This window comes from Neophocaena asiaeorientalis, unplaced genomic scaffold, assembly GCF_003031525.2.
Source record: "Neophocaena asiaeorientalis asiaeorientalis breed wild unplaced genomic scaffold, Neophocaena_asiaeorientalis_V1.1 scaffold846, whole genome shotgun sequence".
Taxonomy (NCBI): domain Eukaryota; kingdom Metazoa; phylum Chordata; class Mammalia; order Artiodactyla; family Phocoenidae; genus Neophocaena; species Neophocaena asiaeorientalis.
In genome coordinates this window covers 27,640-43,003 of record NW_020175485.1, presented here as the reverse complement: position 1 = coordinate 43,003, position 15,364 = coordinate 27,640, and the positions used below count along the sequence as shown (strand labels likewise).

Genomic DNA, 15,364 nt, shown 5'->3' with positions numbered 1-15,364 from the left:
TGAAACTCTTTTCCCCTGCGTTCCTAGGGAATGCCAAAAACAGGCAGTGCAACAGACATAGATGAGGGTCTTTACTCCCGGCAGCTGTGAGTATGGCTGAGCCTGGGAATGTGAAGCAGGAGGGGGGCACAGAGAGGACAGAGTTGTGTGGGCCAAGCCCTGACCTAGAGTCTCCTTCAAATCTGGCAGGTATGTCCTGGGCCATGAGGTTATGAAGCATCTCCAGACTTCCACTGTGCTGGTGTCGGGCCTTCGGGGCCTAGGGGTGGAGATTGCGAAGAACATCATCCTTGGTGCGGTCATGACCAGGGCACTGCCCAGTGGGCTGACCTCTCATCCCAGGTACCTGTTCCTGTATCCCTTCCGCTTGCCCAAGCACCAAACCCCCTGGTGTCTGCATTCACTTCACTTCTTTCCTTCTTGTACCTCCTTGTAGTTCTACCTAAGGGAGGAGGACATCGGTAAGAACCGGGCTGAGGCATCACAGCCCCGCCTTGCTGAACTCAACAGCTCTGTGCCCGTCACCACCTACGCTGGGGCCTTTGTTGATGACTTCCTTAGTGGTTTCCAGGTACTTTGCAGCATCACCCTGCCTCCTGACTTACACTCTCAGATCCTTTTCCTGGTTGGTTTGCTCAGTATTTATTTAATGGACCAGCCCTGTGGGTGCTTGCCCTGGGGTTTCCCAGAGAACTTGGGCACTGGAGCTCCTGATGCAGCAGTAGGAACTTATCCTGGTGAATAAGGAAGGGAATTCAAAGATTCCCTACAAATCATCGCTGAGCAGGCTTTGCTTTGTTCTGTTTTGTTTTATTTGAGAATTGAAGCAAATGAGTGTAGGATTTGGGGATAAACCCAAACGTTAACTGCGAGCAGACTGTGACTCGTTGTTCGACTCCCAGGACATGCAGGGTTGTAGGCAGGCAGGAATGGGTGTTTTTCAAATAAGTGAATTAGTTGGTCTTCAAATTCCATCCTCCTAATACTGCTTTACTTTTCTTGTCATAGTGTGGGGTTTCATATTTCTCTTCATTGAGTTTTACCCTCACTGAGTATGACACACATACTTTGTAAATAGTTGTAGAAAAGGTCTGAACCAATAAGCTTTAGTCCTGACATTCTGCCAACCCCTGGCCTGCCTTTCTCTTTTATTTTCTTATTTCCCTTCACCCCAATGCCAGTCCCTTTGCATGAGCTTCCTTCTTGTTACAGGTGGTGGTCCTTACCGACTCTCCTTTGGAGGACCAGCTGCGGGTGGGTGAGTTTTGTCACAGCCGTGGAATCATGCTGGTCAAGGCAGACACTCGGGGTCTGTTTGGGTGAGCGCCTGCTTCTGCCTTTACCCCCAACTCCTCCCAGGCCCAGGCTAAGACCCCCTGGCTCCCAGTGCCGTAATGCTACTCTCAGCCCACCAGGTTTTCCACTCTCCATGTTCACCTCTCCCCAGTTGGCACGAGCACTGATTGTGGGCGGTGATGGCTAAGCTTTCTTAGGAAGTATTCACTATGTCTAAGGGTCTCAGGCACCAGTCCTGTTGTGTCCTTTTACAGGCAGTTGTTCTGTGACTTTGGAGAGGAGATGATCCTGATGGATTCCAATGGGGAGCAGCCTCTCAGTGCTATGATTCCTGTGGTTACCAAGGTAAGGAGATTGGCCCCAGGGGTTCTGGCAGGCATGTGGGTAGCCATAGTCCTCCTTTATGCTCCTGGTACCCTGATCCCACCTCTGAGGCTTTCTTTACTTCTCTTCCAACCAGGACAACCCTGGTGTTGTAACCTGCCTGGATGAGGCCCGACACGGGTTTGAGAGGGGTGACTTCGTTTCCTTCACGGAAGTTCAGGGCATGAATGAACTCAATGGCATCTCTCCCCTAGAGATCAAAGTCCTGGGTATGCCAAGACTGCGGGGGGCAAGAAATGGTTGCCCAGATCAAAGAGAGAATTGTCCCTGTGGTGTGGGCTGACCCACAGCCCAAGAGGTGACACATATCTGTAGTCTTGACTTGTACCAAAGTCCAAGAGGAGATGCCTCTCTGAAATCTGACTTGGGACTTAGAAGAGGTGTGTCCAGGTAGCCTTAATAAGGACATGTGAACTGAGCTACAGGCAGAAAAGGTTTATACCACTAGTATTTGATTCCATTATTATTTTTTGGCCCATTGACTATATCTCTTCCTTTCTTTAAACCGTTTTAGAATGTATAGTATAACAATCTCTAAGTAATACTTCATCACCACACATATTAAAGAAAAACTTACAACAAAATATTTCCACTTTCTGGTTCACCATTTGCTGTCGTCGTATATTTTGTGTAAGCCATAAACTTCTCAATACATTATTTTTGACTTCACAGTTACATTGTTGAAAAGATTTAAGAAAGCTTATTCTTACCCACATAATCACCATTTCCAGTATTCTTTTTTGTGGCTCTAGATTTGCATCTGATGCCATTTTTCTTCTGCCAAAGAAAGCCTTTAACGTATGTTGTGGAATGGGGTCTGCTGGTGGTGATTCTTTTAGCTTTTTAATGCTTGAAATCTCATTTTGCCTGTGTTTTTGAAAGTTGTTTTTACAGAGTGTAGCATTTTAGATTTCATTGCTTTAAAGATACTGCTCTATTGTCTCTCCTGCCTTCTTTTCCACAGGAAGTCTGCCATTCTTATCCTTGTTTTTCTGTATCTAATGTGCTTATTTTCTCTATCACTGATCTTAATCAATGGGATTATGATATACATTAGTATAGTTTTCTCCATGTCTCTTTCGCAGTTTATTAAATTTATATTAACTATGGGTTTATAGTTTTATCGAATTGGGAAAATTTCTGGCCATAAATTTTTTTGAAAATATTACTTTCGCAGCTCACTGCCACCCCATTATCTCTTTCCAGAATGCGAATTACGTGTATATTAAGCCACTTGACTCTTGTCTTTTTCTCCCACTCTTTGTTGTATTTCGGATAGTTTCTTCTACTTTGTTAAATCTCCTGATTTTTTCTTGTGTGTTAATTTTGTTAATCACATCTGTTATGTAAAAGCACTGGTCAAGAACATTAAAACCACCATTATAAATATATTTCACATGTCAAAGAAATTCCCAACAAAGGGGTGGGCCGAAAGAGTTTTTGAAGAAATAATGGCCAAAAATTTACAAATTTGATGAAAACTAAAGCCACAGATCCGTGTTCTGGTAAGTTTTGATGGATGGAAGGTAATTGTGAATGTTAGTTTTTTGGAGTTGCGTTTTGTGTTCCTTTAATATTTTTGAGTTTGTTCTAGAGAAATTATGTAGCTGCCATTGGGTCCTTTCAGGGCTTACTTCTTTTTCCCTAGAGTGGCATTTAGACATAGGGTACCTGTGCTGTCTGAAGAAATCAGCGTTGTGTTTTTTTGTGATGTGCTATACCTTATTTATATTTCTTAGTTGAAGGATAGTTGATTTAATGTTTAATGTTGTGTTACTTTTTGCTTTACAGCAAAGTGACTCAGTTATCTATATATACATTCTTTTTCATATTCTTTTCCATGATGGTTTATCTCAGGATACTGAAGAGAGTTCCATGTGCTCTACAGTAGGACCTTGTTGTTCATCCATTCTGTATATAATAGCTTACATCTGTTAACTCCAAACTCCCACTGTATGGGGGAGGGGGTTGGGGGAGGAAGGGAGTGGGAGGTTTTCCCATTCCTGTTTTGATAGTGCTGTTGGTCTTGGGAGGGAATGAATTGAGATAACCCTTCATTCTGTTCATCTCCCAGGTCCCTACACCTTTAGTATCTATGATACCTCCAATTTCTCTGACTATGTCTGTGGAGGCGTTGTCAGTCAGGTCAAAGTAACTAAGGAGATAAGCTTTGTGAGTATGAGCAGGAGGGTGTGCTGTAGGGTTCTCTACGTTTTTTACTTTTTTCATTCTGATATCTTGCTCTCCACAGAAATCCTTGCCCACTTCACTGGCAGAGCCAGACTTCGTGATAACAGATTTTGCCAAGTATTCCCGCCCTCCTCAGCTGCACATTGGCTTCCAGGCCCTGCACCAGTTCTGTGCCCAGCATGGCCAGCCCCCTCGGCCCCACAATGAGGTAGATGGGTGGGCAGGCCAGCCAGGTCCTTGAACCAAAGCTCCACTATGCCTCTTCATCTATTTAGTTTTTCTACCTCTCCCTCTCCCCACAGTGGTGCGATTGTTCTTTTTCTCCTTCCAGGAGGATGCAAGAGAACTGGTGACCCTAGCACAGGCTGTGAATGCTCAAGCTCTGCCAGCAGTGCAGCAAAAGAGTCTGGATGAAGACCTCATCCGGAAGCTGGCTTATGTGGCTGCTGGGGATCTGGCACCCATAAATTCCTTCATTGGGGGTGTGGCTGCCCAGGAGGTTATGAAGCTCAGTGCGAGTGGAGAAGGACAGTGCTGGGAGTGGGCCAGGTTCCTTCCTGGCCCTGCTGCTTGCTGTCCAGCTCTGATTAACCAGTGATCACTTCCTCTTTCTTACCCCCTCCTCAGGCCTGCTCTGGAAAGTTTATGCCTGTTATGCAGTGGCTGTACTTTGATGCCGTTGAGTGTCTCCCTGAGGACCAAGAGGCCTTTACAGAGGACACGTGCCTTCCAGTATGTGATTGGGGCCCATGGAGAAGGCATTATTGTGGTTCTTTTTAAGGTGCCTTTTCTCTAACCCTCTCTTCCCTTCACATGACTCAGTGCCAGCACCCTTATGATGGGCAGGTGGCTGTATTTGGCTCCGGCCTGCAAGAGAAGCTGGGCAAGCAGAGATACTTCTTGGTGAGAGATCCTTTTGGTCAAAATCTACCTTTATGTCCCCTAGCCTCTGGCCACCTCTTCTGGAGTCTCCTCTTGGCTTACAAGGGAGGGTGTTTGGTTGTACCCTCATCTCATCCCTTTCTCCATTTTCTTCATACCAGGTCCTTTATTCCCCAGTCTTGTGCCTCTTTCCTTAGATGACCATGAATTTTTATGGCCCTGGGACTTAAATATGCAGTAGTAGATCCTCTTACCCCTCTTGCCATCTCCAGAGAGAGTGAGGACTGATGAGTGGCTTTGTTAGGTCAGTGACCCTAACCATCTTCTGCCTCTCTTCTTGGCCACCTCCCAGGTGGGTGCAGGGGCCGTTGGCTGTGAGCTGCTCAAGAACTTTGCCATGATTGGGCTAGGCTGCGGGGAGGGTGGGGCAGTCACCATTACAGACATGGACACCATAGAAAAATCCAATCTGAGTCGACAGTTTCTGTTCCGGCCTTGGGATATCAGGGTGAGCGGAATGGACATGGTAAGTGGTTGAGCTTTGTTTCTCACTTTTCTCCTGTCTTTTTCTTGTTATCTGTCTTATTGCCTTAGGACTTGTGTGCATGTGTGTGTGTGTGTGTGTGTGTGTGTGTGTGTGTGGTACGCGGGCCTCTCACTGTTGTGGCCTCTCCCGCTGCAGAGCACAGGCTCTGGACGCTCAGGCTCAGCGGCCATGGCTCACGGGCCCAGCCGCTCCGCGGCATGTGGGATCTCCCCAGACCGGGGCACGAACCCGTGTCCCCTGCATCGGCAGGGGGGCGGGCCACCCCCCCACCCCCCCCCGGGGTCTGCCTTAGGACGTTTTTGTTTCTCTCTTTCCTTCAGTTCTTCCCTTATTTCTTTTTCTCTACCATTCAGTCTTTCTTCCAGCAGATGTTTATTGAGAACTTATGACATCTTTCATTTGTGAGTTTACACCTGTCCCCACCCACGTTTTTGCCTTTGGTTTTTGGTTACGGCTAATGTGGAACTATAGAAACTAGGTTATAGAGGGATCTATCTGGGAAGTCTTCTGTAAAGCTGAGTGTTATTTTTGCCTGCCCAGTGTTTATCTTTCCTTTCATTTTATCATGCAACTACTAGGTACTACTTAAGCAGTTAGAATATATAAGATAGCAAAAGAACGGTTTCTGCTTTTGTCTAGTGAGAAGACATAGTAAATGAGAGATTCTCAAATGCAGTGGAGGCTGGCAGCACTCTTTCCTCAAGTCCAAAAGATTACAACTGTTTTAAGAATACTAAGACATGTCCTTTCTATCCTCATTTTATCAGGTGAAAGGGTAATTTTCCACTCTGCTCTAGGAGGCTGTCCCTAACCCAAAGACACAGTATTTTCCAAATGACCAGACCAATTCATGATGATACAGAATTGTGCATTAACTAAAGAACCATTCAAAATACAGAGAAAGACAGTGGCTATTGATGTGGATTCAGTATTTCACCTTGCAACTAAACTTTAAAGTACTATCACTTGTCGAGTTTTGATGTACTTTTTGAAAAATATCAACAGTCATCTGAAAATGTTATTGAAACATTTTTCTGTAAGGCTGGATATCCCTCACATCTTTCAAGCAAGCCATGTAATAGATTAAAGGCAGTAGGTAATGAAAGTTCAGCTATCTTCCAAGATATTATGGAACTTAAATTTGCAAAACTGTAAATACAGTTTGACTCCTGTCATTAAAGTTTTGTGTTGGAGATTTTTTCATAAAGTTTGTACTATATAATGGAATCATTCCATTTTTATTAACTAATTAATTAATTTATTTTTGGCTGTGTTGGGTCTTTGTTTCTGTGTGAGGGCTTTCTCTAGTTGTGGCAAACAGGGGCAACTCTTCATCGCGGTGCGCGGACCTCTCACTACCGTGGCCTCTCTTGTTGCGGAGCACAGGCTCCAGACGCGCAGGCTCAGTAGTTGTGGCTCACGGGCCTAGTTGCTCCGCGGCATGTGGGATGCTCCCAGACCAGGGCTTGAACCGGAGTCCCCTGCATTAGCAGGCAGATTCTCAACCACTGTGCCACCAGGGAAGCCCCTCCATTTTTAAATGGAGTAATAATATTTTAACATTTTCTGAGTTTAAATGTCTAATGTAGGAAATCTTGATAGCTGTGCATCACATAAAAAAAAAACAACGTCTTTTTAAGATCGTTATTTTGGGCAACTGCTACAGCAAATAATAAATACAATAGCACAGTATGTGGTTAGAACATAAGAAGGTGAAAAATACTGTGTAGGGGCAAGAATGAAAAACAAGATAAAGAACTGGAAGTGCCATGAGAGGGTGGTTTGCAGTGTGGTAAAAGAAATCCTCATTGGAAAGGTGGTATTTCCACAGAGAATTAAAGATGATATACGAGAAGAGGAAGAAATCTCAGGGAAGAGTATGCCAGGTGAAGGTAACAGTGTGAGCGAAACCCTGAGGTTGGAATATGCCTGCTGTGTTTAAGGAATAGAGACAGAGACAGACCGTGGTAAGAGAGAAGGTTGTAAAAGTAATAGGGACCAGCTCATTTCACCCTTAGTGAAAGTGGGAATCAACAGAGGGTTTTGAGAAGGAGAGGAATGTGATCTGACTTGGACTTTCAGAGGATCCTTTTTGTTTTCGTAAGTTCAGAGGACCTTGGTTTTCTTTGGGTGAATGCACTCCAACTCTGGGTGCTAGTAACTAGAAACAACAATGGATGTTAGGTAGACAAAAGAACAGATACTCAAGCCATTGTCTCCTACTGTATCACTGTTTTCCTTTTTTATTCACCCCATTCCCCATTTGTCCCAGCCCAAGCTGTGTGGCATTTGTCATAGACCACAGAGCGTCCTGACCTCAGAGCCTAGGTCTTGTGCATCATTACGTAAATCAGTTTTCAGAACAGCTCTGTAAAGTTTTGTTGGGTGATTATATGAATGACAGTTCTGTTTCTCCATCCCTACCCAGAAATTGAAGTCTGATACAGCTGCTGCAGCTGTGAGCCAGATAAATCCACACATCTGGGTGATGAGCCATCAGAACTGTGTGGGCCCTCACACAGAGCATGTGTATGATGATAACTTCTTCCAAAACCTGGATGGTGTGGCCAATGCCTTGAACCATGTGGATGCCCGTGAGTTTTGGGGGTGGGTGAGGACGACGGGAGAGTAATGTGTGTGTTTTAGGGAGTGTGTGTCACCGTGTCCTATCCTGATGTTATTTTCCCCACCCTCACCTGCTGCAACTTTCTCACAGGCACGTATATGGACCGCTGCTGTGTGTACTACCGTAAGCCACTTCTGGAGTCAGGCACACTGGGTACCAAGGGTAATGTGCAAGTGGTTATCCCCTTCCTGACAGAGTCATACAGCTCCAGGCAGGACCCTCCTGAGAAGTCCATCCCCATCTGCACACTGAAGAACTTCCCGAATGCCGTCGAGCACACTTTGCAGGTGATCAGCCTTGCAGGGAGAAAGAGGTGGAACGGATAGGTACCTGGACAGTGTCTCAGATGCCAAACTCTTGTTATTCAGATGATGAAGCCTCAGTGTATGTAACATCTGCCCTCTCTGTAACTCTCCTTCACTCACTTTAAACCTAGCAGCCTAGGCTTTTCAAAATGATTTTTTTTTAACTTGAAATTTTTATTTTGGAAACATACAGGGAAGTATTATTTATACCATGTAAAGTACTTTATGTAAGAAGTGTATATCTAAAAAGTGAGGGTACTTTCCTTTGTATACAGGATACTATTTTCTTGTTGAACAAAATTAACTTAATATCATCTCTGCTAGTTATTTAAATACCTCTAATATTAAGTCCGTTTTAGGACTAATTTTCTAATTGTTTCCCAAAATATGTTTAATAGCTTGTCAGCATAGTTGTGTTTATATAGTACACATACATACAGAACAGCATACCTATCATGTAGATTGACAAAGTAAAAGCACCCCATTAACTGGCCCTCAGAACTTGGCCCTAATTACAGTCCCCTTTCAAACCACAAATAACCATCATTTTATCAAAATGATTCTTAACGCAGTCTTTGAGGCTATGTTTAGGAAGTATGGGGACAGGAAGAAAATGAGCAGTAACAGTTCAGTGTGTCACTTTTCCTTCCAGAATGGATGAGTTTATACTTGTGGACTCAGTTCAGCATGTATCTTTCTCCCTGTCCATACATCCCATGTTGGGGTGTGTGTGCGTGTGTGTGTGTGTGTGTGTGTCTGTGTGTGTGTGTAGGTACAGAGAGACGGAGAGAGAAAGAGATGTGTTTGTGTGTGTGTGTTCATTTCTCTCTATATAAAATCTGTACTAGGTTATGGTTCTATTACTGTGTTTCTCTCTACCCAGCATGCAGAAAGGCCAATAAAAAGGCTTTAAAAACAGATATACTACGTGCCCTTGGACTTAACCTCTTGATGCTTCAGATTCCTTATCTGTAAAATTGGAATGATAGTAGTAACTCTCACAGGACTTCTGTGAAGCATTTACACTCAGTTTGTCCTTGTGACTTTCAAAGTAAGCTTTAAATGTGTACATGTTTGCTTATTTCCTATTAACTCCATGAGGTGTAGTTTTACTGTTACAGTGTATGTTTTTGAAATGAGGATACACAAGTGAAGATATACCTGATGGTCACAAAACTGTGGCAGAGCTGGCATTTGAACCTGGATTTCCAGCATCAAGGCGCTCCAGATCACTTCACCAGTGACTATTTATCGACCTCCTAGTTCTCAGGGGGCAAACCTCTATCGTACTTGCTGCCCAGTCCCCAGAACCTGCATAGAGATCGTTCATGTTTTATTCTTGGTGTGAACTTTTTCTTTTATTGAGGCATGACATATCTAGGGTAAGGTGTACATCTTAATAAATTCTGCATGAATGTACACTTGTGTGTTAACCTCTGCCCAGATTAAGATCATTGGTTTTTAAATTGAAGTGGTGGGGTTTTGACAAGTTTGAGGAGCCACATTGGGAGGGCTTCCTTCCTCTGTTCTCCCATAGCAGCCATGCTCTTCCTATTTGGTGTATTTCCTGATGGTGTTCCTAATGCCTACAGAAACTTATTTGTTTCCCATAACCCACGTAGTGTTTATTTGCTCTGTCTGCAGTGGGCTCGGGATGAGTTTGAAGGTCTCTTCAAGCAGCCAGCCGAAAACGTCGACCAGTACCTAATGTGCGTTGGTCTGTCCAAATCCTCGCTCACCTTGTCTCCTGCCTGTCAGTCAGAGCATTCTGTAACCAGTGTAACACTTAGGACCTGGCCTACTTTTCGAATAAACTAATGATTCCTTGGGCCTTATAACTTTGGGAGTCAGCACTGACTTTTCATGGAGTTAAGCTCACTCTGGGATCACTGTGTAATTCTGAGTTTGTGTCCCCTCTAATTCTTGATAGAGATTCAACGTTTGTGGAGCAAACACTGCACCTGGCAGGCAGCCAGCCCCTGGAGGTGCTGGAGGCTGTGCAGCGCAGCCTGGTGCTTCAGCGGCCATATACGTGGGCTGACTGTGTGACCTGGGCTTACTACCACTGGCACAGCCAGTACTCCAACAACATCAGGCAGCTGCTGCACAACCTTCCTCCGAACCTGGTATTACACTCTCGTGGGGTCCATTTGTCAGAATAGGCTTACTGGAAGCAGTTTGCTACACGCTTCTGACAGGATTCACTGCAGTTAATCCAGTTGTGGCAAGCCCACCAAATCCCAGAGATCTCATAAAATGATTAAGCGAGTGATTGTTGAGGTCAAAGACCTGTTCCTCCCGACCTCTCTCCTCTACCTGCCCATCCCTGTTCTCTCAAGCGAGATACTTGGTACCTGTTTCCCTTAGATATGAGAGGAGTCATTCCAGATTCCCAGTCAGGCCTATAGAGATTGTAGAAGAGAAGTTTAGGTGTTAAGAGCACAGGACCTAGGTGGGTTCAAGTCTCAACTGCATTTGATATTGGGACTAATCATGTATTTCCTATCTGTACCTCAGTATCCTCACGTAGGACGTAGGAATAATGGTGACCTAATTTCATGAGAGTTTCATGAGGGCGAATTGATATTTACTAAGTTAATAAATTAATCATGTTACTACATGCCTGGCAATCCATAAAAGTTTCATAAATAGCTCTGTGTCTGGCACAAAGTGAGTGCCCAGCGATATACCAACTTGGGACTTCCGGACTTGAAAATGAGGAGTCACAATTACCAGAAAGACCTCTCCTCTCAGGTCCCACTCCCCCAAGTCGTTCTGTTTTCCTAGCTTACAAGCTCAGGAGCCCCTTTCTGGTATGGGCCTAAGCGCTGTCCACACCCGCTCATCTTTGATGTCAGAAATGTAAGTCTCCTCCCTCGGGTCTCCTACAGTCGGGTACAATGTGGGTACGTGGATGGGAAGGAGGCTGCGGCTCCTTAGGTGAGTACTGATATGCTTACCCCTCCATACCTTGCCTTCTCTTAGCCCCTGCATCTGGACTACGTGATAGCTGCTGCCAACCTGTTTGCCCAGACCTATGGGCTGAGGGGCTCTCAGGACCGAGCTGCTGTGACCATACTCATTCAGTCTGCGCAAGTCCCTGAGTTCACCCCGAAGTCTGGTGTCAAGATCCACGTTTCTGACCGGGAGCTGCAGACCACTTCCTGTGTTGGTGAGGGTGTTTAACTAGTTGGCCTAGAGCTAGCATCCTACTTATCACCTATCTATGCAAGCCTCCTCTGTACTTGTGTTCTGCCACTGGCTCTGCTCTGAGATCTCAGGCCTGAGATTTATCCACACTGTCCTTTGGTGCTTGCTTCTTCCAATTTAAAATAAGGCTGGTTGGTTGAGGCAAATTCTCTGATGCGCTACTACTTTGTTCTTCCCACTCTTTCTCTCTCAGGTGCACCAGCTGTCCATGTCTTTTCTGTGTGTGTGTTCGCTTTGTTTTATTCTTTCCTGTGTTTCTTTTTGTGTCCATATGCAGGGACAAATGGATACGATCTTTACCAGTAGTCTCTCTGCCTTGATTTCTTCCCTGGTTCATTTCATTATAGATCTCCTCATCCTCCTCCCCACCTTCCTTTGGTATGCTCTTTACCCTATTTTGTTAAATTTATTTATTTTTATTTTGGCTGTGTTGGGTCTTTGTTTCTGTGTGAGGGCTTCCTCTAGTTGCGGTGAGCGGGGGCCACCCTTCATCGCGGTGCGCGGGCCTCTCACTGTCGCGGCCTCCCTTGTTGCGGAGCACAGGCTCCAGACGCGCAGGCTCAGTAGTTGTGGCTCACGGGCCTAGTTGCTCCGCGGCTTGTGGGCTCCTCCCAGACCAGGGCTCGAACCCGTGTCCCCTGCATTGGCAGGCAGATTCTCAACCAGTGCGCCACCAGGGAAGGCCTACCCTATTTTTAACCTCCATATATCTTTCCTCATCTCCCTCTCTAGGTAGCCCTCCTCATCTCTCCATCTATAACTACCCCCCAACTCAAATTTCCCTCCCTCTCCCCTATCCTGTCTCATGCTCTGTAAGTCTTCCTCTACATTTTGTCTTCTTTGTATATATGCTTCAATTTCTTCGTCTGTATATGTCTCCCCTCCTCATATATCTCCCGCATTTCCCTTCCCAAATAACTACTCTCTCATGTTCCTCTTATATTTTCTTTATATATCTCCCTACGTGTCTCCCTTTCAGGTATTTTGTACTTTCTCATTCTCTGTACATTCTCTTAATCTTCACCTTTATTCCCTTGGTCTCCCTCTTCAAATTTTCTCAGGTTTATCCCATTTCATATTACTCTCTTCTTTGCTGTCTGTGCATTTTCCCCCAGTGCCCCTTTCTGTATCTTTTATCCCTCTGTCTCCTGTTTCCCCTTATATCTTCCTTCATGTCTCCCCTTCTCTCTCTCTGTCTTTCTCTTTCAGTTATGTTCTCGTTGACATCCTTTTTTTAAAAAAATTGTGGTAAGAAACACAAAAGATTTACCATCTTGACCGTCTTTAAATATAGTAGACTTCTATTTTGGAAGGCTTAATATTTCATTGAATGGATTTTTAAGGCTTAATATTTCATTGGATGGATAGATCACGTTGTTCTATCCACTCATTCATCAGCGAACAACTTCTGTTGCTTTCACCTCTTACCTCTTATGATTAGTGCTGCTGTCTACATCCTTTCTTAGTGGCTTGATATGTTTCCATCAGTGTCTCTAGATATATCTCCATGTCCCACACACCTGTCTGCCTTTTTCTTTTCTGAGGTGTTTTCTGCCCTGTCTTTCCCCCTTCCTTTTACTCTTTCCCACGATGTCTCTCCTTTTCAAATCCTATCTCTGCCACACCCTGGACTCCTGCTTTCACCTCGACCCTGTCCTGGGATCTAACATGTATCTAAGGACTAACATGTATTATGACCTCCGTTTCTGCAGATGATAACCGCCTGCAGGAGCTCAAGGCCATGCTGCCCAGCCCAGAGAGCCTCCCTGGGTTCAAGATGTACCCCATCAACTTTGAGAAGGTGCTGTGATGGGGACCTTCAACAGCATAGGAGGATGGGCTGAGCCATCCTAAGCTTTTGTGGGGATTACAGGCCTGCCACATGGCCCAGTTATCTTTTGTGGTCTGGGCAGGTAATTGAGGTGAATATACCTCAGTCCCCAGTATCCAGGAAACCTGTTTTTCCTTTAACTCTGTCTCTCCTGTTCTTCCTCTGTCTCCACTCACAATAGGATGATGACAGCAACTTTCATATGGATTTCGTTGTGGCTGCATCCAGTCTCCGGGCGGAGAACTATAACATTCCCCCTGCTGACCCGCATAAGGTAACAATAGTCTAGACCTAAGCTTGCACCCTTTTCCAAGTTCGAGTCTGCCACATTTGACCTCTTCTGTAGACCTTGAACGTCTCTAACAACTACATCTGCTCATCACCTTCTGCGTTACAGAGCAAGTTGATTGCAGGGAAGATCATTCCAGCCATTGCCACAACCACAGCAGCTATAGTTGGCCTTGCATGTCTGGAGCTGTACAAGGTGGTGCAGGGACACCAACAGCTTGAGTCCTATAAGAACAGCTTCATCAACTTGGCCCTGCCCTTTTTCAGCTTCTCTGAACCCCTTGCCCCACACCGTCACCAGGTAAGGGCTTGCTTTTACAGAAACCTTTGGTGTTGCCCATCAGTGAGTGACGCTGTGTGTGTGTGTATGTGTGTGTGTGTGTGTGTGGTGTGTGTGTAGAGGTTGTGTGTATCTTATCTCCGTAGAACTGGCTCCGGTTTTCATCATACCAGGTGAGAGGCTTTCTTTAAATTTGTGTATCCTTTGTTCATTGGTTGAACCTGTGCAAAGTAGGAATGGAACTGGCATGTTTGTGAAATAAAGAGGAGCATATGATCTGGGCTTGCTCCCATTTTACTCTTTGTGCTTTACTCTGTGCTTTGTCCCACAGTACTATAACCAGCAGAGGACATTGTGGGATCGCTTTGAGGTACAGGGGCTTCAGCCTAATGGTGAAGAGGTGACCCTCAAGCAGTTCCTTGACTACTTTAAGGTAAGGCCCTTTCACTCACTGCACCTGTGGTGGTGGTTGCCCAGGTTACTGGTACTGTCCATCCCAGTGACACTGTTGCCCCTCCTCCTTTCCACCCTCTTCAGACAGAGCACAAGTTAGAGATCACCATGCTGTGCCAAGGTAGATCCATGCTCTACTCCTTTTTCATGACAGCAAGCAAGCTCAAGGAATGGTTGGATCAGCCGTGAGTTGGGCCAGTGGGCAAGCAGAAACAGGTCCTGCCTGGGGTGGGAATCATCAGCTAGCTATGCGACTCATGTTCACTGTTCTCCTTACTTTAGTTGTCTCTGTAAGTCCTTTCCTCTCTTTCTACTTCCCTGACCCTCTTTTTCCTCACCCCAGGATGACAGCAATAGTGAGACGAGTATCAAAGCAAAAGCTGGGACACCACATTCAAGCACTGGTGCTTGAGCTGTGCTGCAACGACGAGAGCGGCGAGGGTGTGGAGGTCCCCTATGTACGATACACCATTCGCTGATCCCCTCTACACCCATCTACCTCATTCTCAGTCAAGTCAGTCTATTTCCGTTTCTCTCATAGTTGTGGCCAACGCTGAGCCTTAAGTTCTTCTGAGAACTTTTTGTTGTTGTTGTTGCTGCTTTCTAATGTTTGGAGTTGGAATTCTTAATAAAGAGTTATTAATCCAAGTGTGTCATATCCTTCTTTGGTCAAAGGCCCGTACCCTGTTGTCTGTGAGAAAGACCAGCCTTTCTTTAGCTCTGTAGGTTCAGGTGATAATACAAAAGGCTCAGCCTGTCCACACCAGCATGGAATTCACCTCACATCCAAGCTTATGAGAAAAGATTAAATCGAACTGTTCTGGTAAATCATTGGTTTGCAATTTTTTCCTTTGTCCTCTCTGTTTAAAAAGAAATAGAGGGGGGACTTCTCTGGTGGCGCAGTGGTTGAGAGTCCGCCTGCCGATGCAGGGGACACGGGTTCGTGCCCCGGTCTAGGAAGATCCCACATGCCGCGGAGCGGCTGGGCCCATGAGCCATGGCCGCTGAGCCTGCGCGTCCGGAGCCTGTGCTCCGCAACGGGAGAGGCCACAACAGTGAGAGGCCCATGTAC

At 45.5% G+C, this 15,364-nt stretch overlaps 1 protein-coding gene across 1 annotated transcript in view; it reads left to right on the top strand.

Moving 5' to 3' along the window:
* Positions 1–14,875, top strand: part of LOC112415716 (ubiquitin-like modifier-activating enzyme 1) — a 21,460-nt gene extending 6,585 nt beyond the window's left edge. Inside the window, exons 4-26 of the mRNA XM_024768867.1 lie at positions 281–342; positions 437–571; positions 1,213–1,319; positions 1,551–1,641; positions 1,757–1,889; positions 3,755–3,852; positions 3,932–4,078; positions 4,202–4,384; positions 4,498–4,602; positions 4,693–4,773; positions 5,105–5,260; positions 7,728–7,893; positions 8,016–8,212; positions 9,875–9,939; positions 10,161–10,356; positions 11,018–11,092; positions 11,216–11,402; positions 13,153–13,241; positions 13,453–13,545; positions 13,669–13,860; positions 14,171–14,272; positions 14,377–14,477; positions 14,636–14,875. Of these exons, the coding sequence (XP_024624635.1) occupies positions 281–342; positions 437–571; positions 1,213–1,319; positions 1,551–1,641; positions 1,757–1,889; positions 3,755–3,852; positions 3,932–4,078; positions 4,202–4,384; positions 4,498–4,602; positions 4,693–4,773; positions 5,105–5,260; positions 7,728–7,893; positions 8,016–8,212; positions 9,875–9,939; positions 10,161–10,356; positions 11,018–11,092; positions 11,216–11,402; positions 13,153–13,241; positions 13,453–13,545; positions 13,669–13,860; positions 14,171–14,272; positions 14,377–14,477; positions 14,636–14,771 (2,897 nt within the window). The 3' untranslated portion in view covers positions 14,772–14,875. The remainder of the gene's footprint in view (positions 1–280; positions 343–436; positions 572–1,212; positions 1,320–1,550; positions 1,642–1,756; positions 1,890–3,754; positions 3,853–3,931; positions 4,079–4,201; positions 4,385–4,497; positions 4,603–4,692; positions 4,774–5,104; positions 5,261–7,727; positions 7,894–8,015; positions 8,213–9,874; positions 9,940–10,160; positions 10,357–11,017; positions 11,093–11,215; positions 11,403–13,152; positions 13,242–13,452; positions 13,546–13,668; positions 13,861–14,170; positions 14,273–14,376; positions 14,478–14,635) is intronic.
* Positions 14,876–15,364: the final 489 nt, after the last annotated feature.